The sequence below is a fragment of the Rhinoraja longicauda genome, chromosome 18 (assembly GCF_053455715.1).
Source record: "Rhinoraja longicauda isolate Sanriku21f chromosome 18, sRhiLon1.1, whole genome shotgun sequence".
Lineage (NCBI taxonomy): Eukaryota > Metazoa > Chordata > Chondrichthyes > Rajiformes > Arhynchobatidae > Rhinoraja > Rhinoraja longicauda.
In genome coordinates, this window is record NC_135970.1 from 20,187,572 (window position 1) to 20,210,976 (window position 23,405).

The 23,405-nt window shown below is 43.8% G+C and overlaps 1 protein-coding gene across 2 annotated transcripts in view; it reads right to left on the reverse strand.

The window, feature by feature from the left end:
* Positions 1–1,343: 1,343 nt before the first annotated feature.
* Positions 1,344–23,405, reverse strand: part of usp47 (ubiquitin specific peptidase 47) — a 108,119-nt gene continuing 86,057 nt past the window's right edge. For both annotated transcript variants that reach the window (XM_078415260.1, XM_078415259.1), the window contains exons 21-28: positions 16,227–16,402; positions 13,576–13,656; positions 10,548–10,663; positions 9,727–9,845; positions 8,624–8,754; positions 6,193–6,240; positions 4,980–5,110; positions 1,344–2,794 (exon numbers count right to left, since the gene is read on the reverse strand). In XM_078415260.1, coding sequence (XP_078271386.1) covers positions 2,620–2,794; positions 4,980–5,110; positions 6,193–6,240; positions 8,624–8,754; positions 9,727–9,845; positions 10,548–10,663; positions 13,576–13,656; positions 16,227–16,402 — 977 coding nt within the window. In that variant the 3' untranslated portion in view covers positions 1,344–2,619. The remainder of the gene's footprint in view (positions 2,795–4,979; positions 5,111–6,192; positions 6,241–8,623; positions 8,755–9,726; positions 9,846–10,547; positions 10,664–13,575; positions 13,657–16,226; positions 16,403–23,405) is intronic.

Below are 23,405 nucleotides of genomic sequence, written 5' to 3' on the forward strand. Positions count from 1 at the left end.
GACGGTCAGGTAAGCGTGGGATTTTTTTTTTTTAATACAGCTATTAGTAAACTGGAAGTAAATCCAGTTTATTTCTTGTTACAGTGAAGCTTGGTTTTTAAGTAACCCATACAAGGAGTTATAGTTCAAAACTCTCAAGTACTTACCGACTTGTCAGTGATTTCAGCGAAAATTAGGACGCCAGAGAAGCATTGACAGCGTGGGAATTTCACGATGTTTCAGGAGACGCTGTAATCTCGACCTGACTCGGCATTGTCGTGGTCATTGTCATCGGGTAAAAGAAAAGTTTGGCGATCTGTTACGACTTTGGCAGTCGCCAAAATAATCGCCTAAGTGGGACAAGCCCTTAAATCTCCTCCACTCCAAAGTACTGACAATTTTTCCCCACAGTACAGACCCAGAATCGGACACCATTATGGTGATGAATTAAGGCATGAACAATTCTAACCCACTAAAATGTATCATTTGTCAAGTAGAACCATGATGCTGTCATTGCACACTGGTCTTCTGCGGTCAGGGTATCGAGTATAGGAGTTGGGACAAAACACAAAGTCCTGGAGGAACTCAGTTGGTCAGGCAGCATTTGTGCAGGGAGTGGACAGACAACGTTTCAAGACGGTATCCCTCAGACTGGTTGGAGTAGGAAGGAGAAAACTGGAAAAGAGTTGGGGGCAGGACAAAGTCTGGAAGGTGGATACAGGCGAGGGAGTTAGGACTTTAATATTACAGCCGTACAATATGTTGGGCATGTCACATTTGGAGTACTGTGTACAGTTCTGGTGCCTGCTATAGGTAGGATGTTATTAAACTGGAGGCGGCAAAAAAATGATTGATGTTACTGGGTCTGGAGGTTGAGTTACAAGAGGTTGGATGTGCTGGGTGTTTTTCCCTGGGGCATAGGAGGCGGAGGAGTGACGTTATGGAGATTTATAAAATCATGAGGGGGGTATGGAAAAGGTGAAAAGCCAGTCTTTTCCCCACAGTGGCAGTCTAAATCCAGAGGCCATATGTTTAAGCTGAGAGGGTAGTTTTATTCCACACAGAGTGGTTGGTATGTGGAATGAGCTGGCAGAGGAAGTGGAGGAAGATAGTACAATGACATTTTAAACTTAGGCAACCTCGTTGGCTTGGATGAGTTGGGCTGAATGGCCTGTTTCAATGTGGTGTAATTCTGACTCAAAATCTCACAACTTGGAAGTTTACACATAAAATATAGACTTGAATAGACTACCATGGCTTTTCACAACAAGCAATACAAGCTATTAAAATCACCACACAGCTTGATTCTATGGCCATAAAATGCAAACTTGAGAATAGAATGAATAAATGTTTTATTGGCATGTTACTCTTTTATGAACAGCATCAGGTATGAAAAAATATTCACCAAAATGCATTTTTGATGATCCGTTTGCATCATTAAAAACTGGGAACTCTTGCGAAGTTCAAAACAGTGGTGGAGGTTTTGCAAGGGTGGAGGTTCCACTTCGCGGAAGAGTGTTTGACCTGATTCCAACCTTTAAACATGAGCATTGTTTCAACTGCTTCCTTTTCTTTCAACTGATTGAAATAAATTCACACTTAAAGAGAACAAACTTCCCTATTCTGTCAAGTGAATTAAATACAGCATCAAATTATAATCAATCTATGTTTCCTCGTGGAACAAGATTCACAAACCAATGAAACCATTTGATGCTGGATCACAAAAGGTTGAGCATACATAATTGAAACCCAGGGTGGATTTAGGAGACGATTTAAACCAAGGTGATTAACAAAGGCAGAAAGGTTATCAATGTCCAAATATCAACCAAACAGACAAGAAAGAAACCCTGAAAAACACAGTTGTGAGCAGCCCTCTTAGAGTGCACCCACCACAGGCGCGGTGTAGCATGGTGTGTAACTGAGGCAGACAGCGTGGGACATCTCCACCCTCACCTTATCTATCCGCCAAGCTGCAACTCATTTGGCTGTCTCAACATCGGCCGGGCGATATCAGTGCCGGATCCTCAAAACCAAAACTGGGGCTAAAGACATAAGTTACAATCACGTCTCTGACAGCACACAGGGGCACAGGTTTTTAAAAGCCACAAGCACGGAACTTCCAGCCAAGCAAAAGTCGCCGAGAACACTCGTTCATTTGGTTCCGAACCATGCCCTTTCCTCCAGTTCTAATGGCACTCTAATCCCAAAGCGCTCCCTCCCTATCCCGTTTATAGTACGTCTTATTTTATAATTCATCAATGAGAAACGTGCTCATACGTGAATAAAATAAATGACAAATTCTTCGGACTGTGCACAGCTTTTATTCAGCTACAAAATCCCTTTTGCGAAGGGGGTCTTGCTTTTCCAGCGAGTATGTGCATAGCCCAGGTTAGATTCAATCTCTTCTTTGTGGTTTGCACAGCCTTGTGAAGTTTACAGCCCTGTAGACTGTAGTGCACAACATGATTCAGAGCCAGTCTTCCCCATTGGGCTTGTGATTGGTGGGCATTGTGCCATTCAGTGCTGGTGTCATTAGGTAGACCTAATGAAGAAGGGGGCAGCCACAGGAGTTCTACGCGGCAGTGGTGAATCAGTTCCGTTTGATCAGCAGGGCTGAGCTGGGCCAAGCCAGGCAGGGTCTCAGTCCTGGCTGGAGTCTTTACTGGGGCTGCCGTCCAAATAGATCTTCAGTGCTTTCTCCTTGCGGGGAGAGTAGTTAACCCGGTGGCCCAACTTCTGCAGGCGGCTGCTCTCTTTCTTCAGTAGCCCGCTGCGTTGCTCTTCCGTCAGGTCCATCAGCTGCTCCGTCTTGTCCCTGGGGAGGGACAGGGGATAGTCAGAGGTTTGGAGAGCATGCTTTGAAACACAACAGTGGAAAGTTGGGACTGGTTTATTTTGACCAAGATGACTTCTCTTTAATTAAAACCACCTCTTTTAATTAAGCAGTTGATCGCATGGTCTTACAAACCCCAATGTCAAACACTGCTCTCGTTAGCAGTTACTTTTGTTACCACTTACTCAAAGCCTACATTGTCACACCTGAAATACTCTCCAGTCTGAGCTCTGTTGTGTGAAGTGATTACCAGGCAGATAAGGTTCAAGGACTTGCTCAATGTAGGTGGGACAAGGAGAGTGCTGTCTCCACCCATCAGCCACCCCCTGCCCTGCCTGTGGAAGAGTCTGCAGTCTCCACACTGGCCCACCCAGCCCACAGAACCAGACCGGGTGCAAGTCCCCCTCGATCCCGAGACACTGCCTGAGAAGAAGAAACTAGCCTGACAGCAAATGCAGATGCAAACTGCTGTTCTGTAATAACCTTGCAAACTGAAATACATTTTTATTAATACTTTGTACATAGTTTTTACAGTGATTTATTCCCATATGCTCACCCTAAAGCTGCAAACCTTTCAACTTGGCATCAACGAAATCAGAATGTGAAACTGGGTGGCACATCAACAATGGGGTTGGGTCCAGATCACCAACACTGCCCGGAGGGGTGGTGGAGGCAGGGACACTCACAGCAGTTTAGTCGTATTAAGTGAGCTTGAGAAAACATAAAAGCTATTGGCCAAAGCCAGGCTCTTAGAGAGGTGCCTGTTGTCCAGCACCGACAGAGTGTGCACTGTATGACACAAAATGGCGGCACTGCCCTAGCAGCTGCAGCGGCTCACCTGCGGTCCATTTGTCTTTGTGTTTTTGTTGTTTTTTTGGTCTTAATTGTAGTTGTGATGTGGTGTTTTTGTGTTTGTGTACTATGTGTGTATGTGGGGGGGAGGGGGAAACTGTAACATTGTAAATATGTGTCCCTTCCGAACGGAGACCCGACCTTTGTTTTCTGGGCCGTGTCTCCGTTCCTGCTGCGGCCTACCATCGGCCCAACTCCTGGAGCTGGCGGCCTCCAGGGCTCTGGTTCGCAGAGCCCGCGGATCGGACTTACCACCACCGGAGCCGGCCGTCTTCGGAGGCTGCGGGAGCGGCTGCGACTCGCCTTAGGCTCGGGCCGCGTGGATGCCGACATCGGGAGCTCCGGCAGTGGCAGCGGGTTCGCCCGCCCCGAATCGCGGGGCTTGGGTCGCGGACATTTCACCGTCCGGCGCGGCCTAAGATATGCCGCGGGATATTTCTCTGCTGGGCGGGGGCTTCAATGTCGGGAGCCACGACCGCCCCGACGTGCAGCAACAGCGGCAGCAGCGTGTTCGCCCGCCCCGGATCGGACTTATCATCGGCGGAGCCGGCCGTTTTCGGAGGCTGCGGGAGCGGCTGCGACGCGCCGCGCCTTGGGCTTGGCCCGCTGTGGACCGTCCGGTGCGGCCTGCAACCACAACAACCTGACTGCGAGCGAGGACAGCGGGAGAAGGGAAAGACATTGTGGCCTTCCATCACAGTGAGGAGAGGACTGGAGGAGACTCACTGTGATGGATGTTTCTTTGATGGATGTTTCTTTTTTTGTGTGTTTTTGGGGTTGGGTGGTTTGAGTGCCTGTTTGATGCTTTTATTGTTGGACTGTGTTTTTTTTTTTTTTTTTGGGGTTGTGTAATTTGAATGCCTGTTTAGCGCTTTTATTGTTGGACTGTGTTTTTGGGGGTTTTGGGGTTGTGTGATTTGAATGCCTATTTAATGCTTTTATTGTTGGACTGTGTTTTGGGGGGTTTTTGGGGTTGGGTAATTTGGGTGCCTGTTTAGTGCTTTTATTGTTGGACTGTGTTTTTGGGGGTTTTTTGGGGGTGTAATTTTGATGCTTATTTAATGCTTTTGTTGTTGGACTGTGGGTGATTGAATGAACATTTTGTTCAAGATGGCCGCGCCGTTGTATTTGGCTGCCTGCCACTGTATGTTTCTTTTTTTTTCCTAGTCAGATGTGCAGCACTTTGGTCAACGTGGGTTGTTTTTAAATGTGCTATACAAATAAATTGACTTGACTTGACTTGACTTGTATATTGTGGGTGAGGTGTTGAGAGGATAGGTGTCACAGTGCGGCCCCACTCACTGAACCCGGGTACCTGTAGAAGATGACTGCTCCGTCGTCACAGATGTAAAGTGGCCAGACATTCAGGGTGGTCACTTTGGGATTCCAGTCCAAATCCTGGTGAACCTCCAGCACTGAAATGTCACAGGGAAATGTTCCCCTGCCCTGTGCAACACAAGATAGAGCACCATTAATAATTATCAACAATGCCTGTTAATTCATTTAATTAAACACATTGCTTCACAACAACTGGCTGCCTGTTGATGAGAGGAGCCTGCTGTGGGTGAATCTGCACCAGAGGGAGGTGGAATAGATAATTACCACAGGTCATTTAGCATTTCCCATGCTTGTGCACCTCTTCACAATTTAGTGAAGACAAATCTAGACAGAAGGATATGTTGAAGATTGACAAAGTGCTGGAGTAACTCAGCGGGTCAGGCAGCATCCGTGGAGGGAAATAGACAGGCGACATTTCACAAATGCTACCTGGCCCATTGAGTTACGCCAGCACCATGATTTCTCATCTTCCAGCATTCGTAGTTGCTTGTGCAATACAATGGTGGCATCGTACTCCACAATTACCAAAACAAAATCAGACAATTACTTTAGTCTCAGTTTAGTTTAGAGAACCAGTGCAGAAGCAGGTCCTTCGGCCCACTGAGTCCACGCTGACCAGCGATCCCTGCACACTAACACTATCCAACACACACCAGGGACAATTTACAATTTTACCAAGCCAATTAGCCTACAAACCTGTACGTCTTTGGAGTGTGGGAGGAAACCGGAGAAAACCTAAGCAGATCACAGGGAGAACGTACAAACTCTGTGTGGACAGCACCCGTGGTCAGGATCGAACCCGGGTCTCTCGCGCTGTGAGGCAGCAACTCTACCTCTGCACCACCGTGCCGAGTCAAAAGTGTTTAATTGTCATATGTACCAGTAATGAAACAATGAAATTCTTAATTGCCGCAGCTTAACAAGCCCTCAAACGCAGTAACACAGATAAACGCATAATAAGCAATAGTACAATAAATTAGTAAACTTAATACTGGGTAACCATAACATTGCAAAATCAAAGTCTGTAGTGCAAGAAGCAACACAGCCCATAGAAGATCACAGTTTCTGTCTTAGTTAATGTTTGAATTAATATAAAAGCATTAACAGAGACAACCTGAAATGCCGAGTATTTTCAGCATGTTTTTAATTAGGTGTTCCAGCACTTTTGATATGTTTTAAAGAACACTCACCTTGGCGAATTCCACATTTTCCATGGGAATCTCACTTACTGCGTGTAACTGTGGGAGACAGAACAAATGAATCATCATCCAAATGGGCACATTTCATCAGAACCACACTATGCTCGAGACTACACTGCTATTTGACTTCTTTAACCACTTGCCTTGATTGATCTGCAGCAAGCCCCTCAAAGTTACATTCATAGGGCTATACAGCATGAGAAAAGGTCCTTCGGCCCACCTTGTCCATACCAGGCATATCCCATTTACCTTCATCTAAGCAGCAAATAGGTGAATTGATGGGTGAATGAGAGTGAATGTGTTGCAGACGAAAGGAAAATAAGGAAGCAGTGAAAATGATTTGCGGCATTGCTCTGTTGGAAGCTGTTGGAAGCTGGCATGCACCCAATGGGTTGAGTGACCACCTTCTATGCCATATTACGGCATGTCTCATTTATGCCCTTTTCCTCTAGTCTTCTAGTTATTTTTCTCAGTGCCAATCCAATTCACTTGAAATGGATTCATTGTTTCCATCACCCCAACCGACAGTGGGTTATAAGATCCAACAGTGATAATTTTAAGCTCCAGCTTCATCTGCAAGTTAATATCCAAATCCAAACAGCCAAAAAAGTGAGCCAAGTGAGGTGGCAATTGTGTGAAGCTGAGATCAACCAGTGTGAAGTAGCATAGACCGACCAGTTGATGCTGAACACTCATGGCCCACGTCAAGCTGAGCCTAAAGTCCTGTTTACACATTACTTAGAGTTATACAGCACAGAAACAGACCCTTCGACACAACCCGTCCATGCTGACCAAAATGCCCTGTTTTAGCTAGTCCCATTTGGCTCATCTATCATTATTATTATATTACTAAAACTCATCTTGTGTGTCTGCGTACGTATATAAATTTCATTGCATATTTGTCTGTTCCCGAAACACAGCAAAACGGTTCACGATAGCGCAACAATTTTAGTACCACCTTACCGTTGTCCTGCGGTTCAAATGGTTGTTATATTTTTACCGTTTTTCACATTTTAAACTTTATAAATCACCCTTTTAAACTTTAATAAATCCCCTTTTCACCTGCCCTGCCCATCAGACACGTTTGACGTCACAATGGGACCCGCCCGAGTGACGGCCAATGAGGGGTTCCGCACCTGTGCAGTTGGGGGAGGGTTGACCTTTCCCCCCATGGTGCAGCGCGGCGTCAGAGAGAAGGCGAAAGAAGATGGCCACCGGCAGGCCGCTCTCCTGCTGCTGGTCACCGCTATTGCCGCCGTGAGTGGCTCCCTCCCCCTTTTCCTCTCCCCCGGGGGAGACTCAGAGCAGGAGGAAGATGGTCATCGTCCCCGTCGTCTCATCGTTCCCCTCCGTCTCCTCCAGCGCTCATTCAACCGATGGCGTCCAACAACAACGGCGGCCGTTCTCCTTCTCACCCTCCTCCCGCTCCGCCATCTTGTGCGCGTCTCTCCCCCCACCGTGCTGCCCGCTGGGAGGTGTAGTCGCCCCTGCTCCTGCCCAGCCCCAGCACCCAGACCATCACTGGACTATAACCCCCAGTGGGCAGTGCGGCACACTCACACACACCTCCAGGGTAATAAATATAATATAATCTAATAATAATATTTAATATATAATCATGTAAGAATATAAAATGATATATTGTATGTCCATTAATCTATCTATATATATATATATATATTTATTACTAAATCTCATCTTGTATGTAGGTTTCCTAAGAGTGGAGGGGGGAGGGAGGACGGGGGGATGGAGTGAGCGAGTGGGGGTGCCAGAGCGCCCCTGTGAGTGGAGGGGGGTGATGGGAGGAGGGGGGGGGGGGATAAGAGGGGTTGAGGGGGGATGGAGTGGGTGGGGGGGGGGGAAGTGGAGTTGAGGGGGGATGGAGTGGAGTTGAGGGGGGAGGGGAAGTGGGGAGTGGGGGAGGGGTGGGTGCTACACCAATGCAGGAGAGCTTTGGGCCTAACGGATCTACCCTGTACTAGTATCCCTCTAAACCTGTCCTATCCATTTACCTGTCCATTTAATTGTTGTTCGGGTTCATAATTTATAGGAACAGAATTAGGCCATTTGGCCCAACAAGTCTACTCTGCCATTCAATCATGGCTGATCTATCTTTCCCTCTCAACCCTATTCTCCTACCTTCTCCCCTTAATCCATTGTTATAGTATCTGCCTCAACCACTTTCGCTGGCAGATCATTCCATATACTCACAAACCTATGTGTGGAAAAAATTGTCCCACGGGTTCCTGCTCAATTTTTCCCCTCACACCTTAAAGCTATGACCTCTGGTTCTTGATTTCCCTACTCTTGGTTGTTATAACTGCAGAGTCGTTTACCAAATCACAGGAGCTCAGCAGTCAAAGATTTACCAGGATGCAGGGTTAGATGGATTTAAAAGCAAGTGTGACAACAGGCGACCAACCTTCTCCTTCAGCTCCTCCACACTGCTGCTCTCCAGGACAACCTCTTGGAAAAGGTCGAGCTTCATCTGCGACGGCCTCCATCGTCTGCTCAGCACTGCCAGCTGGGACAGGGACTTCATCTTCTCAGCTTCTGCGAGGAAGGCCGACAGAGTTGGAACAAATAGTGAAGTGGCAATTATTTTCTGCCCTGTCGAAACCGCTCAGTGGTGCTGCATTTGTGGTCACTCACTGGTAAAGTGAGGGCAAACTTCCCTTCAGTTAACTGATCCACCCCATTCTCAGCAATGACGCATTGCAGCCACTGTTAGTGTTACTGGCTTACTGTAGCATCTGTCCCACAGCCGCTGCCATACAGGAAGGGAAGAGAAGGCCACGGGATTCTGCCGGGAAACAGGCCTTTCGGCCCAACACATCCATACTGACCAAAATGCCCCACCTAGGCTAGTCCCATTTGTTCCTCTGAACCTTTCCTATCCATGTACTTGTACAAATGTGTTTTAAACGTTATTGTACCTGCCCAAATGACTACTTCTGGCAGCTCGTTCCATAATACCCACCACCGTCTGTGTAAAAAGTTTCCTTTCAGGTCCCTACTTTATATACCTCTATAAGATCACCCCTCAGCCTCCTGCACGAGGAATCTTCACTGCACTCTTTCTAGCTTAACGGCATCTTTTCTGTAGCAATCTAGAGTTATTCCAATCCATACCACGTGTAAGGCAATCATAATACCAAAGGGCTATTGAACGTACTGGATTCTACAAATACTTTGGCAGAAATACTTGATTCTACACATACTTTAGCAGAGAGTCAATAGCCCACAGAATTACTGCCCAAGTTTCCTACCCTCCATTGTCATGTTTCTTCACATAGACCCAACATGGCTTCCTGCCCCTCACGTGTGCTATACAAATAAAATTGACTTGACTTGACTTGACGTGTCAAATTAAAGTCCTTATTCAGTCTCACTGCTCTCCGGCCTGAAACTCCTCCCAACAACTTTCTAATGCTGCAGCTTCTTGTCCACGCTCCCTGCATGGTGGACCAGCCTTCAGCTGCCTCCGAGCTCAAACCTGGAATCTCCTTCCCCAAGCAAGCTTACCATTAAGTGCTTCAAGGAAAACCTCCCAGTTGCTGGAGATGTTGATATCGTTCTCATAGATGTGATAGTCTAGAAATATTGTTCCAGGATTCTTCCAGGTTTTCTTCCTCAGTCTAAACCTGTCAAACATATGACAAGAGATGGTCAGCCAACGTACCCAGGGATGGTGCAGGAGTGTAATAGGTCCACTTAATTATTAATTGTAATTAATCAGATTAATTACTTTGTGTTGAAATCTCTTCAGGTCTACACTCTCTATTCATCCAACGATTCTGGAACTAGACTTACTAGCAGTGGGATACAATCATTTTCAGACAATGACAAGACCACGTTGCGATCGTTCACTGGGGCAACACTGTGGCTCTGGTTCACATGAAGTACTATGTGTCTTGTGTTGGTCGATTGTGTTCAGGTCCGCTGGCATAGCTTTGAGATTGCACTCCTTGTGCAGTGTGGACGTTACCCCTCAGCCTCCTATACGCCAAAGGGAACATTCCCCAGCCTATCCGACCTCTTCCTGTAACTCAAACCCACACCCAGGTAACATCCTGGTGAACCTCTTTTGCATCCTTCCCAACTTAATAACATTCTTCCTTCAGATGGGCAACCAGAACTTCACACAGTATTCCAAGTGTGGTCTCACCAATGACGGTCTTGTAATATCACCCATTGCAAAATTCTGAGTCAGGGATATGGATGTAAATCTAGCAGATGAACAAAAGAATTACAGACAGAAGAAAACAAAATGTACCTGATGACAATGTGCTAAATGGTTTAGAAATCGGCACTTGGTGCTTTAATGCGTTTCATGCCAACCTTACCTGTCTATGCTGAGATCCAACCCACATTGCTCTCTCAGCTGGGGCAGCAGCTCTTCCTTTGACTGACGCACTGTCATGCCTTTAGCAAACACAGCATCGAGGAGAAATTTACACGGCTGCAATACAAAAGCATAGGTACAGTATAGGCATAGCTATCTTTTATGCAAGTATGACTCTGGTGTTAAGTTCATTAAGTTCATCAAAGAACATTCAAACATGCCTTCCCAGACTAAACATTTAGGTTATCATGAAATATTTACAAAGCAACCTGAACCATCGGGCTCTTGAATATTGTACAACATTAACCTCAGGAACAGTGATCTCTATGGAATGCATCTTTGCTTGCATTACAGATTTCAGTTTTGCCTTGTTATGGTGTTTACCTAGTATTACGGTTATTAATTTATTGTGTAGGAAGGAACTGCAGATGCTGGTTTACACCATAGACACAAAATACTGGAGTAACTAAACGGGACAGGCAGCATCTCTGGATAGAAGGAATGGGTGACGTTTCAGGTCGAGGCCCTTCTTCAATAAGCGAGTTTGGTATCTTAACTGCCGCATGCCCAGACCATAGGTCATTCAGGATAAACATTCTCTCCGGCTGAGCTGCTGCGTGTATACAGACCTGCATTTCATCCGTATTTTCCAGTTTTGCTTCTTTGAGGCAAGAAAACACTGCTTTCAAAACTATTAACTAGGTGTATTTATGGTTCATTTGTACAAAACTACGATGATTTGGTTGCTTTTATTGCTTTATGCTTCGGTGAGTGAGCGAGATCGTGACGATGAACAACAAGCATTTTTTATTCTTTTTGTTTTGGGGGGGGAGAATGAAATGAAATGTATGATTTCTATAACTATCAATAGACTTCTGAATGAGTTCTGCATGTACATGTGTAAGTGAAGTGTAGTACAAAACTTAATCACGAGTCTCCTGACTAATCATGTCGCTTCTGATTCCCATAACATTGGATAATTTAAATTAGTATCTGACATTCTAATTTTCTGTTATAACCTTGTGATTGTAAAAAGTAGTTCAATATACTTGCACCATTTTCCTTTGCATTGTAACTTGTAATGGACATGCTTACAGGACCCTATTTGAATTAACATACGATTGACTTTGTTGTTTATTTTGTTTTCTATGTTACTGGGGAAAGCCATGCGCATTTGTGCAACTTTGGGCTGTGGGAGTAGCACGTATCACCTGAATAAGTGGATGCAGAATGTGTGTGACAGCCACAACTGTAAATTTGCAACGGGACACTGTTTCTGCCCACCTCCCTTCAAACTCTAGGAAAAAAAACTCCAGATGCTGGTTTAAATCGAAGGTAGACACAAAATGCTGGAGTAACTCAGCGGGTCAGGCAGCATCGTTGATAGTTTTGATAGTTTGATAGTTATAGAAATAATACATTTCATTTCATTCTCCCCCCTCCCCCAAAACAAAAATAATAAAAAATGCTTGTTATTCATCGTCACGATCTCGCTCACTCGCCAAAGCATAAAGCAATAAAACCAACAAAATCATCATAGTTCTGTACAAATGAACCATAAATACACCTAGTTAATAGTTTTGAAAGCATTATTTTCTTACCTCGAAGAAGCAAAACTGGACAATACGGATGAAACGCAGGTCTGTATACATGCAGCAGCTCAGCCGGCGAGAATGTTTATCCTGAATGGCCCATGATCTGGGCATAAGCAGTCGAGATACCAAACTCACTTACTGAACATTGTTTATTTATGTTCAATTGTGCTACTGAGCCACTTAAGCTGCAGCAAGAAAGAACTTAATTGTTCTGTTGACAGTACATGACAATTAAACACCCTTGATTCTTGACATCGTAGAGGTACATATATCCAAAGCCTGTCCCAATGTCCAGAGGAATCAGATCTTTGAAGTGTATTTGTTGAAGCAGAAAGGAATGTAGGGTATGTGCTGCCCATCCCATGTTGTCCAGAGATGTTACTTCACACAGTAGAATGCAAGGTAATTATAGCAAAAAATCTCCTTTACAAGAGGACATTAGTGAACCCAAGGCTTTTATAGAAAATGCAGCTATCTAAATGCTGCTTATCATTTCACAATATGTTTGCTTTACTCGGGGATTCAAACTTGCACCTTGTTGCTCATTCAAAACCAAAATTAATGAGCAGCTGCCGTGGAGCGACATCATTCACTTGCACATTGGTTCCCTTGCCTGCGTACAGATTGCTCAGTGATGTGTCCGTGGCGAGGCTGGGGTAGTTAGCCCCCTTCGTTACTCTCGCAGCTCTTCCACTCTCCGCCCAACTGCATGTCAACAACCAACGCCCATCAGTGCCTGGTGAGGTGGATGGAGCTCTCGAGAACGGCCGTGATCCGCAAGGTTTCAAGTGCAGTCACAAGTTGCATCATGAACAGGCAATATTTTACAGCACTCTCGAGTAACCAGTGACACTGGATTGTTATTTTACCAGGGACAGTGTGGCTCCCAAATGCTAAATGAAAAATAAACCCGTGAAAATCCCTCCCATTCCTTCCAGGGAAAATACTTTATTTGCACAGAAATTTACCTTGACTCAATCTTTACTACCCTAGAGGGAATTTAAAAATGAACCCGCCAAGGTTGCATTCACAAGCTTCTGACACACAGATGTAAATTTAACACAAGTTAAATTTCACTGCATTTCAAAATATAGTTTATGAGGTGCTTATAAGGCCACCAAGTACAGCCAAAAGTACCAGGACATAACCCAGAAATCACAACCTTTTCATCTTTTTCAAATTTTAAATGGTCAATTAAGATCGCAGCAGAAGTAATTAAATCTGCTTCAGCAATCAGAGTTGTTTTATGTACAGAAAATTAATCCAGCCAAATTTAATTACCGTGTTTGTGACGTTCAGTATCAAGCTGCCTCCCCCCCCCTCCTTGTTCTGTGGTAACGTCAAGGACTTGAGCATAAAATTGGATTCTGGTCATTCAGGGGTTTGCTCAGGCTTGTGACCGAGGTTAGAATCAAGAGAAGGAGCAGGCCTTACCTCTGGATCATTCACCAGGAGTTGGAATACTTTAACCCGATATTCGCCTTTCCGTAGAGCTCGCCCAAGTCGAATGGTTATCTGTAGGTTTGTTTAAAACAAAAAAATGGATCTTGTTAATTTTACGCCATAATTTAAAATTAGACGCTACCAATGTCTGCATTCCGTAAAGTGCTGGAGGAACTCAACAGGTTAGACAGCATCTGTGGAGGGAATGGACAGATGATATTTTTGGTTCTGAACCGTCAGGGTGGAGATGTTGTGTTCCTCCAGTATTATGCTTTGCTCAAGATTCCCGCATCAGCACTTTCTTGCATCTCCAACGTCAGCATTAATTGGCTGTCAATAATTGTGACAAGCAAGGTGTTGAAACGAGGAACTATAGATGCTGGTTTAACATAGAAAATTGGTGCAGGAGTAGGCCATTCAGCTCGTCGAACCTGCATTGCCATTCAATATGATCATGGCTGATCATCCAAAATCAGAACTCCGTTCCTGCTTTTTCCCCATATCCCTTGTTCCGTTAGCCCTAAGAGCTAAATCTAACTCTCTCTTGAAAACTGGTTTATACAAAAGGACTCAAAAAGTGCTGGAATAACTCAGCGGGTCAGGCAGCATCACTGGAGAACATGAATAGGTGACGTTTCCGGTCGGGACCCTTTGTCAGATTGATTGTATGGAGGGAGGGAAAGAAAGGAAAGAGAGGCAAAGCATGGATGGGAATAGGTGAACACGAGTGAGTTCCCAAACTGTGTTCACCTATTACCGGTGTAGTGTATTCAAAGTCAAAGTGTATTCATCCCATCTATTCTCTATAGAATTAGAAAGGTGATAACAAGAATTGGAAGCCAGTGGGGTTCTGGAATCCAAAGTCTGAATGAATGTGCCTTTTTAAATTAATTCATTGGATACTGGTGTCACTTGCAAGAGCAGAATTAAATGCCCTTTAGAAAGTTGTGCTGTGTTACCTTAGTTCACATATGAGGAAGGTGCTCCTGCTCCCACACCAACATTGCATCAGGACAGTGTGCATCTTGGAGGGGAACCTGCAGGCTGTGAGCCTACATGCATCAGCTGCCTTTGACCATCTTGTGGTACAAGTTGAGAATTTGGAAAGTGCAGTGGGATAGGCCTATCCAATGCTCATTACAATCACAGTGCAGTGAGGTGGAACATTAAGGGAGGGGGCTTGGTTACCAATTAACAGCTGCTTTAGCCTGGATGATATTCAACAGGTTCAGCTCTACCATAGCTCCACTCATCCCGGCAAGGGGAAAGGCAAGACGTGACCTATTTAAAACAGAGGCAATTGTTTTTTTGCTTGGATCTTTGGAATGCTCTTCCTCAAAAGGCAGTGGAAGAAAATAATATGCAGCCTCCATCTGGTTCTTATAACTAGTCCTGTCTGGAAGGTTTTAGTTATCAGGAAAGACTGGATAGCCAGAATCATTTTTTCCCTAGAGCGCAAGAGACTAAGGGGGTGGTGACCTTATACAGATGTATAAGATCATGAGGAGCATGGATAAGGTACAGCCACAGTTTTGTTTCCCCAGGGCACGGGTGTGTAAAACTAGAGGGCATAGGTTTAAGACTTTAAGGGGACTTGAAGCGAAATTATTCATACCATTTCAAGGTGGGTATCTGCAACAAGTTGCCAGAACAAGTGGCAAAGACAACAATTACAACATATGCAATTACAAAGTGGCAATTAGACAATAGAGAATAGGTGCAGGCCATTCGGCCCCTCGAGCCAGCACCGCCATTCAATGTGATCATGACTGATCATTCTCAATCAGTACCCCGTTCCTGCCAATTACAACATATAAAAGACATTTGTACAGGCTGTAACCTGGAAATGACTCAGATCATTCCCATGTTACACTGGGTTCCATTCCCGAGAACGGTTTGTAACCTGAACAGTTTACAGGTCGGATACGTGGCTGTGAGCAGAGTTCCCACGTGCAGAAGATGCCTGCAGCCTCACGGCAGCCAGCAAATTCATCCCAGCCGTCTCCCAAACATTACTCCTATGTATGGGCTGTACGTCTGTCTGGGGTGCATGCGCTGTTAATGGATGGAAATAGTTCATGGGGATAGAGTCTAAATGCGGGTGAATGGAACAAACTCAGGTAGTGAACTTGGTCATGGACCTGTTGGGATGAAGGCCCATCTTCATTGCTGTGTAACTGTAACTCAGATCTCATTGAATGACAGGGAAATTTCAAGAGGCTTCAGCACCCTGTTACTGCGCCCACCATCTATTTTTATGGTCTGGGTTACTTGAATGAGCACAGACAAAAAGCTAGGAATCGAAAGCAGGTCGGAAGGCTCTGCAATGGTTTGGAAATAATGGGCCGGTGCTGCAAATGTCTATATAGCTGGGATCTTAAAACTTTAAGAGTTCCAGTTTCGATGTAAGGTCAGCAACCAACTGTGGGCATTAATTCTCTCTCCACAAATGTTGCCAGTCGTAGTTCTCCCTCACAGAGTCACAGCATTCCCTGCTTCTAAACAAGATGGATGCAACACTAGGGGACAAGTCACTTTAGAGTCTTGGAACACCTCTTTGTGGTGACTTAATTTGTCAGGTGTAAAACAGCTAAATGCATCAACTCAAAAAATCTTGGCTCCACAGAATTCAAATTTCTCACCTTGTTGTCGTCAGAGAATGACGAAAGCGTTTCGTTTAATCGGACACTTTCAAACTCCTGGCTATTAGCGTAGACTCGGAATATCTTAAACTGGGACGATGGAACTCCAATGTATGGTTCTAACTGTTGCTTGAATGCAGCCAGTGTGATACGCTTGTCAACAAACACCGACAATTCTGCAAGAAGAAAATCAGTATTAAAAAAAACTGACATCCAAACAGTAATTCTATTTCCACTCATTTGATTGAAACATCTGCGTTCATTTGCACATTATTGAGCATTTATTTCTGTATAAGTGACAGGAAGTGCCGGAGCAGAATAGGATATTAGCTGCCCACTGCCATGGTCCTTTATCATGAAGGATTTTAAAGTCTGTTGTACTGCTCTACCTCCTGACTCAGCTAAATAGTGTCAACACTAAGACAAATGTTAAATTGGAAAGTATTTATTAAAGTAAACGATCGGCTCAGATCAGGGCTGGGCAGAATGCATCCCTCACCCTTCAGCATGAAAATGCTTTGGTCTATACCGTGCCGATTGTGGTGCAGGGATGTCGGGCATCTAGTGCTGTGAAGATCTCCACTGCTTATTTTGCAGACAAAATGGTGAACGGTACACATATCATTCCTTGCTGCTGGTGCCTATGGCGGATCATCGTCCTACAAAGCTGCTTAACCTGTTTAAGGGCTTGACCACCTAAATTAATACATCTTTTAAAAACTTTAGGAATATTTTTGTAATAGTAAGAATTCTAAAAATCTAGTTTGTAACTTTTTCTAGAGATCAGGCATGTGAGCGAGGTAAACAAAAAGAGCCGAGCGCTTGTGTTGAACGGGGGTCAAAAAATTGGAAACGTTTTGAAAATTTACACACAAAATTACCAGTTATGCCTCTTTTCGTGCATTTCAACGTAAAAACAGACATTACAAAATAATGTGAATATGTTACTGTACATTAATAACATTTTGAAGTAAATTCGCACATTAATTGATAATCAGCCCAAAAAGGTGGTAATTGGTTTCTATGCTGTGTTTTATATTTAAACCCCGTCTTAATTAATTTAGTTATATAATCTTGCACTTAAATTTAATATTTGCTCATTACAGTTCCACCACTGATTTTCTGGCACTCTTGGTTCCAGAGCTTTGCTGGTGTATCCAACAGGCCAAGGAAATCGGCTATGGGGATAGATTTGCTGGCTCCAGCTGGGCTGGAGTTCCAGAGCCCCGGACTCAGGTTGCAAATTCAACCCACCGATCGGCCGTGGAAGTCCCGATGAGGTTGAGATTGGCTGCCTTGCCCAGCCTAGGTGCCACATTTTCGGGGAGACTTCCAGGGCGAGCGGGAGGGATTTCTCGAGGAACCCCTAATGATGTCGAGCGGAACCCTGGTGTCCATTACAAGTCTATACATCTTTTTTTTTTCTTTCTTTTTTTCGATCAGATTCCTCAGTTTATTTGGCAAAGTGAAAAACGCGGAAACCATGCAAAAAGCGCGGGAAATGGATTTTAAAAATGCAGATATCCGCGGAAAATTCACATGCCTGAGAGATGCAGCCACCGGTGCATACCATCACTAAAAAGCATTGTCCAAGCCAATGGACTATCGCAAAATGCTGGAGTATCTCAGCGGGACAGGCAGCATCTCTGGAGATAAGGAATGATGACGTTTCGGGTCTCTCCAGAGATGTTGCCTGTCCCGCTGAGTTATTCCAGCATTTTGCGTCTATCTTTGATTTAAACCAGCATCTGCAGTTCATTCCTGCACCAAATGACTATCATCTTGATGAATGCGAATTAATGATGGATGAAAGCCTGGATGAAATAAATCAGTTTGAATAGTTCAAAGCAGGTTGGTAATCTCTCCTCTCCACAGATCGATGGACGGTGAATGGTACCAAACCTGCCTCGGCGTGGCAGTAAAACATATCATATCATATATATACAGCCGGAAACAGGCCTTTTCGGCCCACCAAGTCCGTGCCGCCCAGCGATCCCCGTACATTAACACCATCCTACACCCACTAGGGACAATTTTTACATTTACCCAGCCAATTAACCTACATACCTGTACGTCTTTGGAGTGTGGGAGGAAACCGAAGATCTCGGAGAAAACCCACGCAGGTCACGGGGAGAACGTACAAACTCCTTACAGTGCAGCACCCGTAGTTAGGATCGAACCTGAGTCTCCGGCGCTGCATTCGCTGTAAAGCAGCAACTCTACCGCTGCGCTACCGTGCGCTACCGTGCCGACATGTACACTGGGTTCTCAACTGGTGTATTGGAAGCTTCATTTAATGCACCAATAATGCTAGACTTCCTACTTCAGGTCAAACTGGTGCTTTTAACCTTCATGTTTCCCATGGGGAGAGGTTTAACAGACATGGCATTTATTCTCTGGAGTTTGGAAGAATGAGGAGAGAGCTCACTGAAATTTACAAAATTCTTTTCAGACTTTGCAAATCAAATGCAGCATGATTCCCATCTGAGGTATCCAATCTGAATAATTTCAGGACTGTGACGAGGAGACTTCTACCCTTAGAGGGTGATGAATGGTTAGAACTCTCTACCCTTAGAGGGCTGTGGTTGAATCCCCTCTCCCCTGACTCTCAATCTGAAGGATCTTGACCCGAAATGTCACCTTTTCCTTTTCTCCAGAGATGCTGCCTGACCCGCTGAGTTACTCCAGCATTTTGTGTCTATCTTTGGACGGTTGACCAGATGAACCGAGAGGCTCAGTCATTGAGTTTTGTTCCGAAACAGATAGTCAAATTTCTGGTAATTAAGGAAATCTAAGGATAGTGGAATAGTGCAAGCATGGAGGGGGAAAAATCAGCCATCATCTTGATTAATTGTTGACCACATTAAGGGTGATGTGGCCGACTCCAGTCCTGTCTCCAGTGCACATCATCTGCAGTGAGATTCTATCATAGGGATAGGCAGTTTTGTAAGTAGCTTGAGGTTGAAGCAAGTTCATTAACTTCTTTCCAGCACACACCCTGGTGAGTTTTTTTTTAAAAATGCTTGACTTGGAGACTAACAGTCACAAAATAAACTGAGCCAAAATGTAGGGAGAAGTCATTCTGAAAATCTGCCAGAAGCAACAAGACAATGTTTTGATTGGTATTTCTCCCATGGACTTATTCCATTTAATTAGACTGTAAGGAAATTAGAAGTGTTAATCCATCAGTTTATTTTAAACTTTCACATTCTATTGGTGTGTTGAATGTGGATATGGTGAAAATGTGCAACCCAGAAAAAAAACATTCTAGTATTATACTACTTCTGACATTCAATAATAAAGCAATGAAAAATTTAACTTCTAAGATCACTAACCACACCTCTCATTACTTCAGTCTGGCAAAGTGGGTGACATGGCCAATAAATACATAAGACTGGAATGAAATTTATAGATTTTGTCACAGGCCGTTCAGCCCAACAGTTCTGTGCTGGTGTTTACATACAACACAAGCTTCCTCCGAGCTATCACCACACCCTCTCCTCCTTCCCCATCCACTCTTTCATACATCTGCTTAAATCCATCTCTGCTATGATTTAACCACATGTTTACCATTCACAAGAAAGAGAGGCTTTCCCTTGCTGTGTTTATATTTATATTGCATTTATATTTATGGCTTCTGGTTGTGGTCAGCTGCCTTGTGTGGGTGCATGTCTGACAGGTCCAGCTCCAAGTTAGCATCCTCGAACAATGGACTTATTATTTTACTTCAAGGTTTCCACAGTCTGGTGTAATAAACTCCAGATGTAATTAAGGGCTGGCAGCCACACTGGAGATGAAAGGGAGCTTTCATTGCTGTGACTGGAATTGTTTACTGCACATTTGGTCAGCGACCAGATGACCCTATTCTATCTCTCCAATGTATGACATCGGGTTTAGCTTAAGACCCCATGGTCAGAAAATAATTCAAATTTAAACGCCATAAAGTAATTTAAAGCTTCTTTTGAACTGCCACTTACAATCATCCCTTTTGAACGCAAAGACAATATTATATGTGAGGGAGTGTGACGAATTGCTCAGGATTGTAATATTTTTCAGGATAGAAACAGGCCCTTCGGTCCACCAAGTCCATGCAGACCAGTGATCCCCATACACTAGCACTGTCCTACACACTAGGGATCGTTTTTACCAAAGTTAATTAACCTACAAACCTGTACGCCTTTGGAGTGTGGGAAGAAACCGAGGCACCCGGAGAAAACCCACATGGTCACAGGGAGAACATACAAACTCCATGTAGTCAGGATTGAACCCGAGTTTCTGGCGGGTAAGGCAACAATTCTACCGCTGCGCTACTGTGCATCTATAGCATTATAGAGATATTTAAAATACTGTGGGGCACTTGGCCTTGTTAGAATGGATATAACATAAAGGCAAGAAAACTACCGTAAATAATTCTGGACAACACGCTCAGGGGTGGATTCCAGGGTCCTAGCAAAGTGATTTTGAAATGGTTCCATTCATGAAAAATTGGAGATATTGAAATTAATCAGCTTCTGACAGGGATGGTTAAGGGAGGATATAACACAGCTTTGGTACAGAGAAATCTCCAGAGATAAGAGGATTGGTAATCAGAGGATGCAGATTAATGGCCATTTAGCAAACGTCAAAAATTAGGACAAAGTTATGTTGTTATAGTTATGGCCTTGAAAGCCCGAAAGGGCATTAGAAGCAGATTTTTCGAAAAGTTTCAAATTGGAAAAGACTTTGAGGGCTTGGAGAAAGGGCAGAAAAGTGGGAGGAGTAGTGCCAGCAAATAACACGTCCAGGAATGAGGGATAGAATATGCATGTGATTTTTGATGGGTGAGCAATCAGGAAATAGTCTTCAAATTTTATTCTGGTTTGTTTCCTGTTAAGTGCTTCTTGTCTAATGATTGTACAATTTCACTGGACAGTATTTATTATTTTTTATTTGCAACGGGTGAAGAGTGATTAAGATCCAGAACTCGGGATTCATAAAATATTGTATTCATTCAGGATAGTTTGCAGCATCTGTGATTCGTCAATGTTAGGTTTCATAGCAGAATTCTCAGAGGGAAGGGAGATGTACACTTTATTACAGGAACACCAATCTAATTTTGTTTCACAGAAAATTTATTATTCCGTGCTGCATACAAATCATGCCTTTAAACAACTGGCTTCAAGTAAACATTCGGTCAAGTCAGAGTTTAATTGTTTCGGAAGCAAGTCAGATTCTTATGCAATGTGTGAGGCCGGTAAACCTCATCTACTGTATCAGAGGTTGAGGGAAGATAGAAGTGTATAAAATTACGAAAGACATAGATAGGGTACAGTCGAACCTTTTTCTCCTGAGGGGAAATATCAGACTAGAGGACATAGCTTTATGGTCAGAGGGGAAAATTTAACAGAGACGCGTGAAGTATTTTTAAAAAATGTACACAGTGGTGGGTGTCTGGAGTGCGCTGCCAAGGGTGGTGGAGGGGGCCGATACGATAGTGGTATTTAAGAGGCTTTTAAATAGGCACATGAATATGCAGTGAATAAAGGGATATGGATCACATGCTGGCAGAGATCAGTTTAACATGGTATCATGTTCAGCACGGTGGCACAGCAGTAGAGTTGCTGCCTTACAGCGAATGCAGCGCCGGAGACTCAGGTTCGATCCTGACTACGGGCGCCGTCTGTAAGGAGTTTGTACGTTCTCCCCGTGACCTGTGTGGGTTTTCTCCAAGATCTTCGGTTTCCTCCCACACTCCAAAGACGTACAGGTATGTAGGTTAATTGGCTGGGCAAATGTAAAAAATTGTCCTTAGTAGGTGTAGGATAGTGTTAATGTACGGGGATCGCTGGGGGGCGCGGACCCGGTGGGCCGAAGGGCCTGTTTGTGAGCTGTATCTCTAAATCAAAACCTAAAATCTAAAAAACTGTTCTGAATTGTAATGTTCTAGTCAGGAATTATGGAGAATTTTCAATTGAGTGTTAGAAAAATCGAAATAAACTTGGATTGTGTTGAAAAAATTTGGAAATAGCAAGAATCAACAGGGAGTATTATTGGGAAATGCGGACTGATTATACTGTCCTTAAAGATAAAACATGGCACAGCTGTGTCAGTTGCCAATCAACATTTATCCATGTAATTAGGACTCATTTATCATTTACTTATCAATGTCATCTTTTACTTCCTGACAACGATCCACAAGCTCAAAAACCTAGTTAAAAGCAATTATATATTAGATTGAAAATAAGTACAATAAAGTGGGCATATAATGGACATCTATCACAGTGTTTAATATGTGATGAGCTGCACTTTATGCATTGCAGTGATAAAACACCTCCAAGCACTGACATTGAATAATATGAATTACTTCACACCAGTGTTTTGACCTGGAAAAATAAAGTAGAGACTTAAGAGTTTTAAAAGAATGACTTCACAGAATGATAGTGGAGGGGGAGAGCACAGAGTTTGCCCAAAGTTCAAGAATGCAATGTGCCAAACTAAAAGATCCATGGTCAGCTGCTCTGTAACTGGCAATATTACACTGAAATAAAATGCATTAAAAATAATTGCACAGATCCTAGGGGATATAAAACAAACACATGGACATAGTGATTTAAAATTTTAAAAGGATTAGATCGAACAGACTAAATAATAATTTTGTATGAGAACTTATCGTAGGAGAAATTGTGTTGGGACATAATCAATTTTAATAAAAATAAGCAGATGAAAAAAAAGTGCCCCCAGCGTCTGTGGAACAGGAGAATCCCATCTACAGCCTTCAGCCCCTTCCATTGTTTATGTTAGTAACCTTCCCTATCAACACTTATGGCGAGCAATATCCAGAATCCTCTGATCTAAAACTGGTTCACCGCGAATCAACGTCTGTCTATTGAAGTACTTCAAAATTTCCACCACCGTCTCTGGAGAAAGCTGGCTCTAATTTAAAATCCAATCTGGATTCCTCTTTCATGATGTAAGAGACCCCGAATCAGTTTCCCCATATATCACAAAAACTTTAATCACATTACTTAGCAATTTAGTTTGTGTAATTTCTTCTCATAATCTAATTTGGAGTTTGCACGTTGTCCCAGAAAATCTACCATGTGGAGCTCAGAAGTCCTCTCAAGTCTCCAGCTATTGTCTAAACACAACTTTGTATAGCTGGTCGCTCAGTGTATGAGACTTCTCTAAAAGCCAGCATTC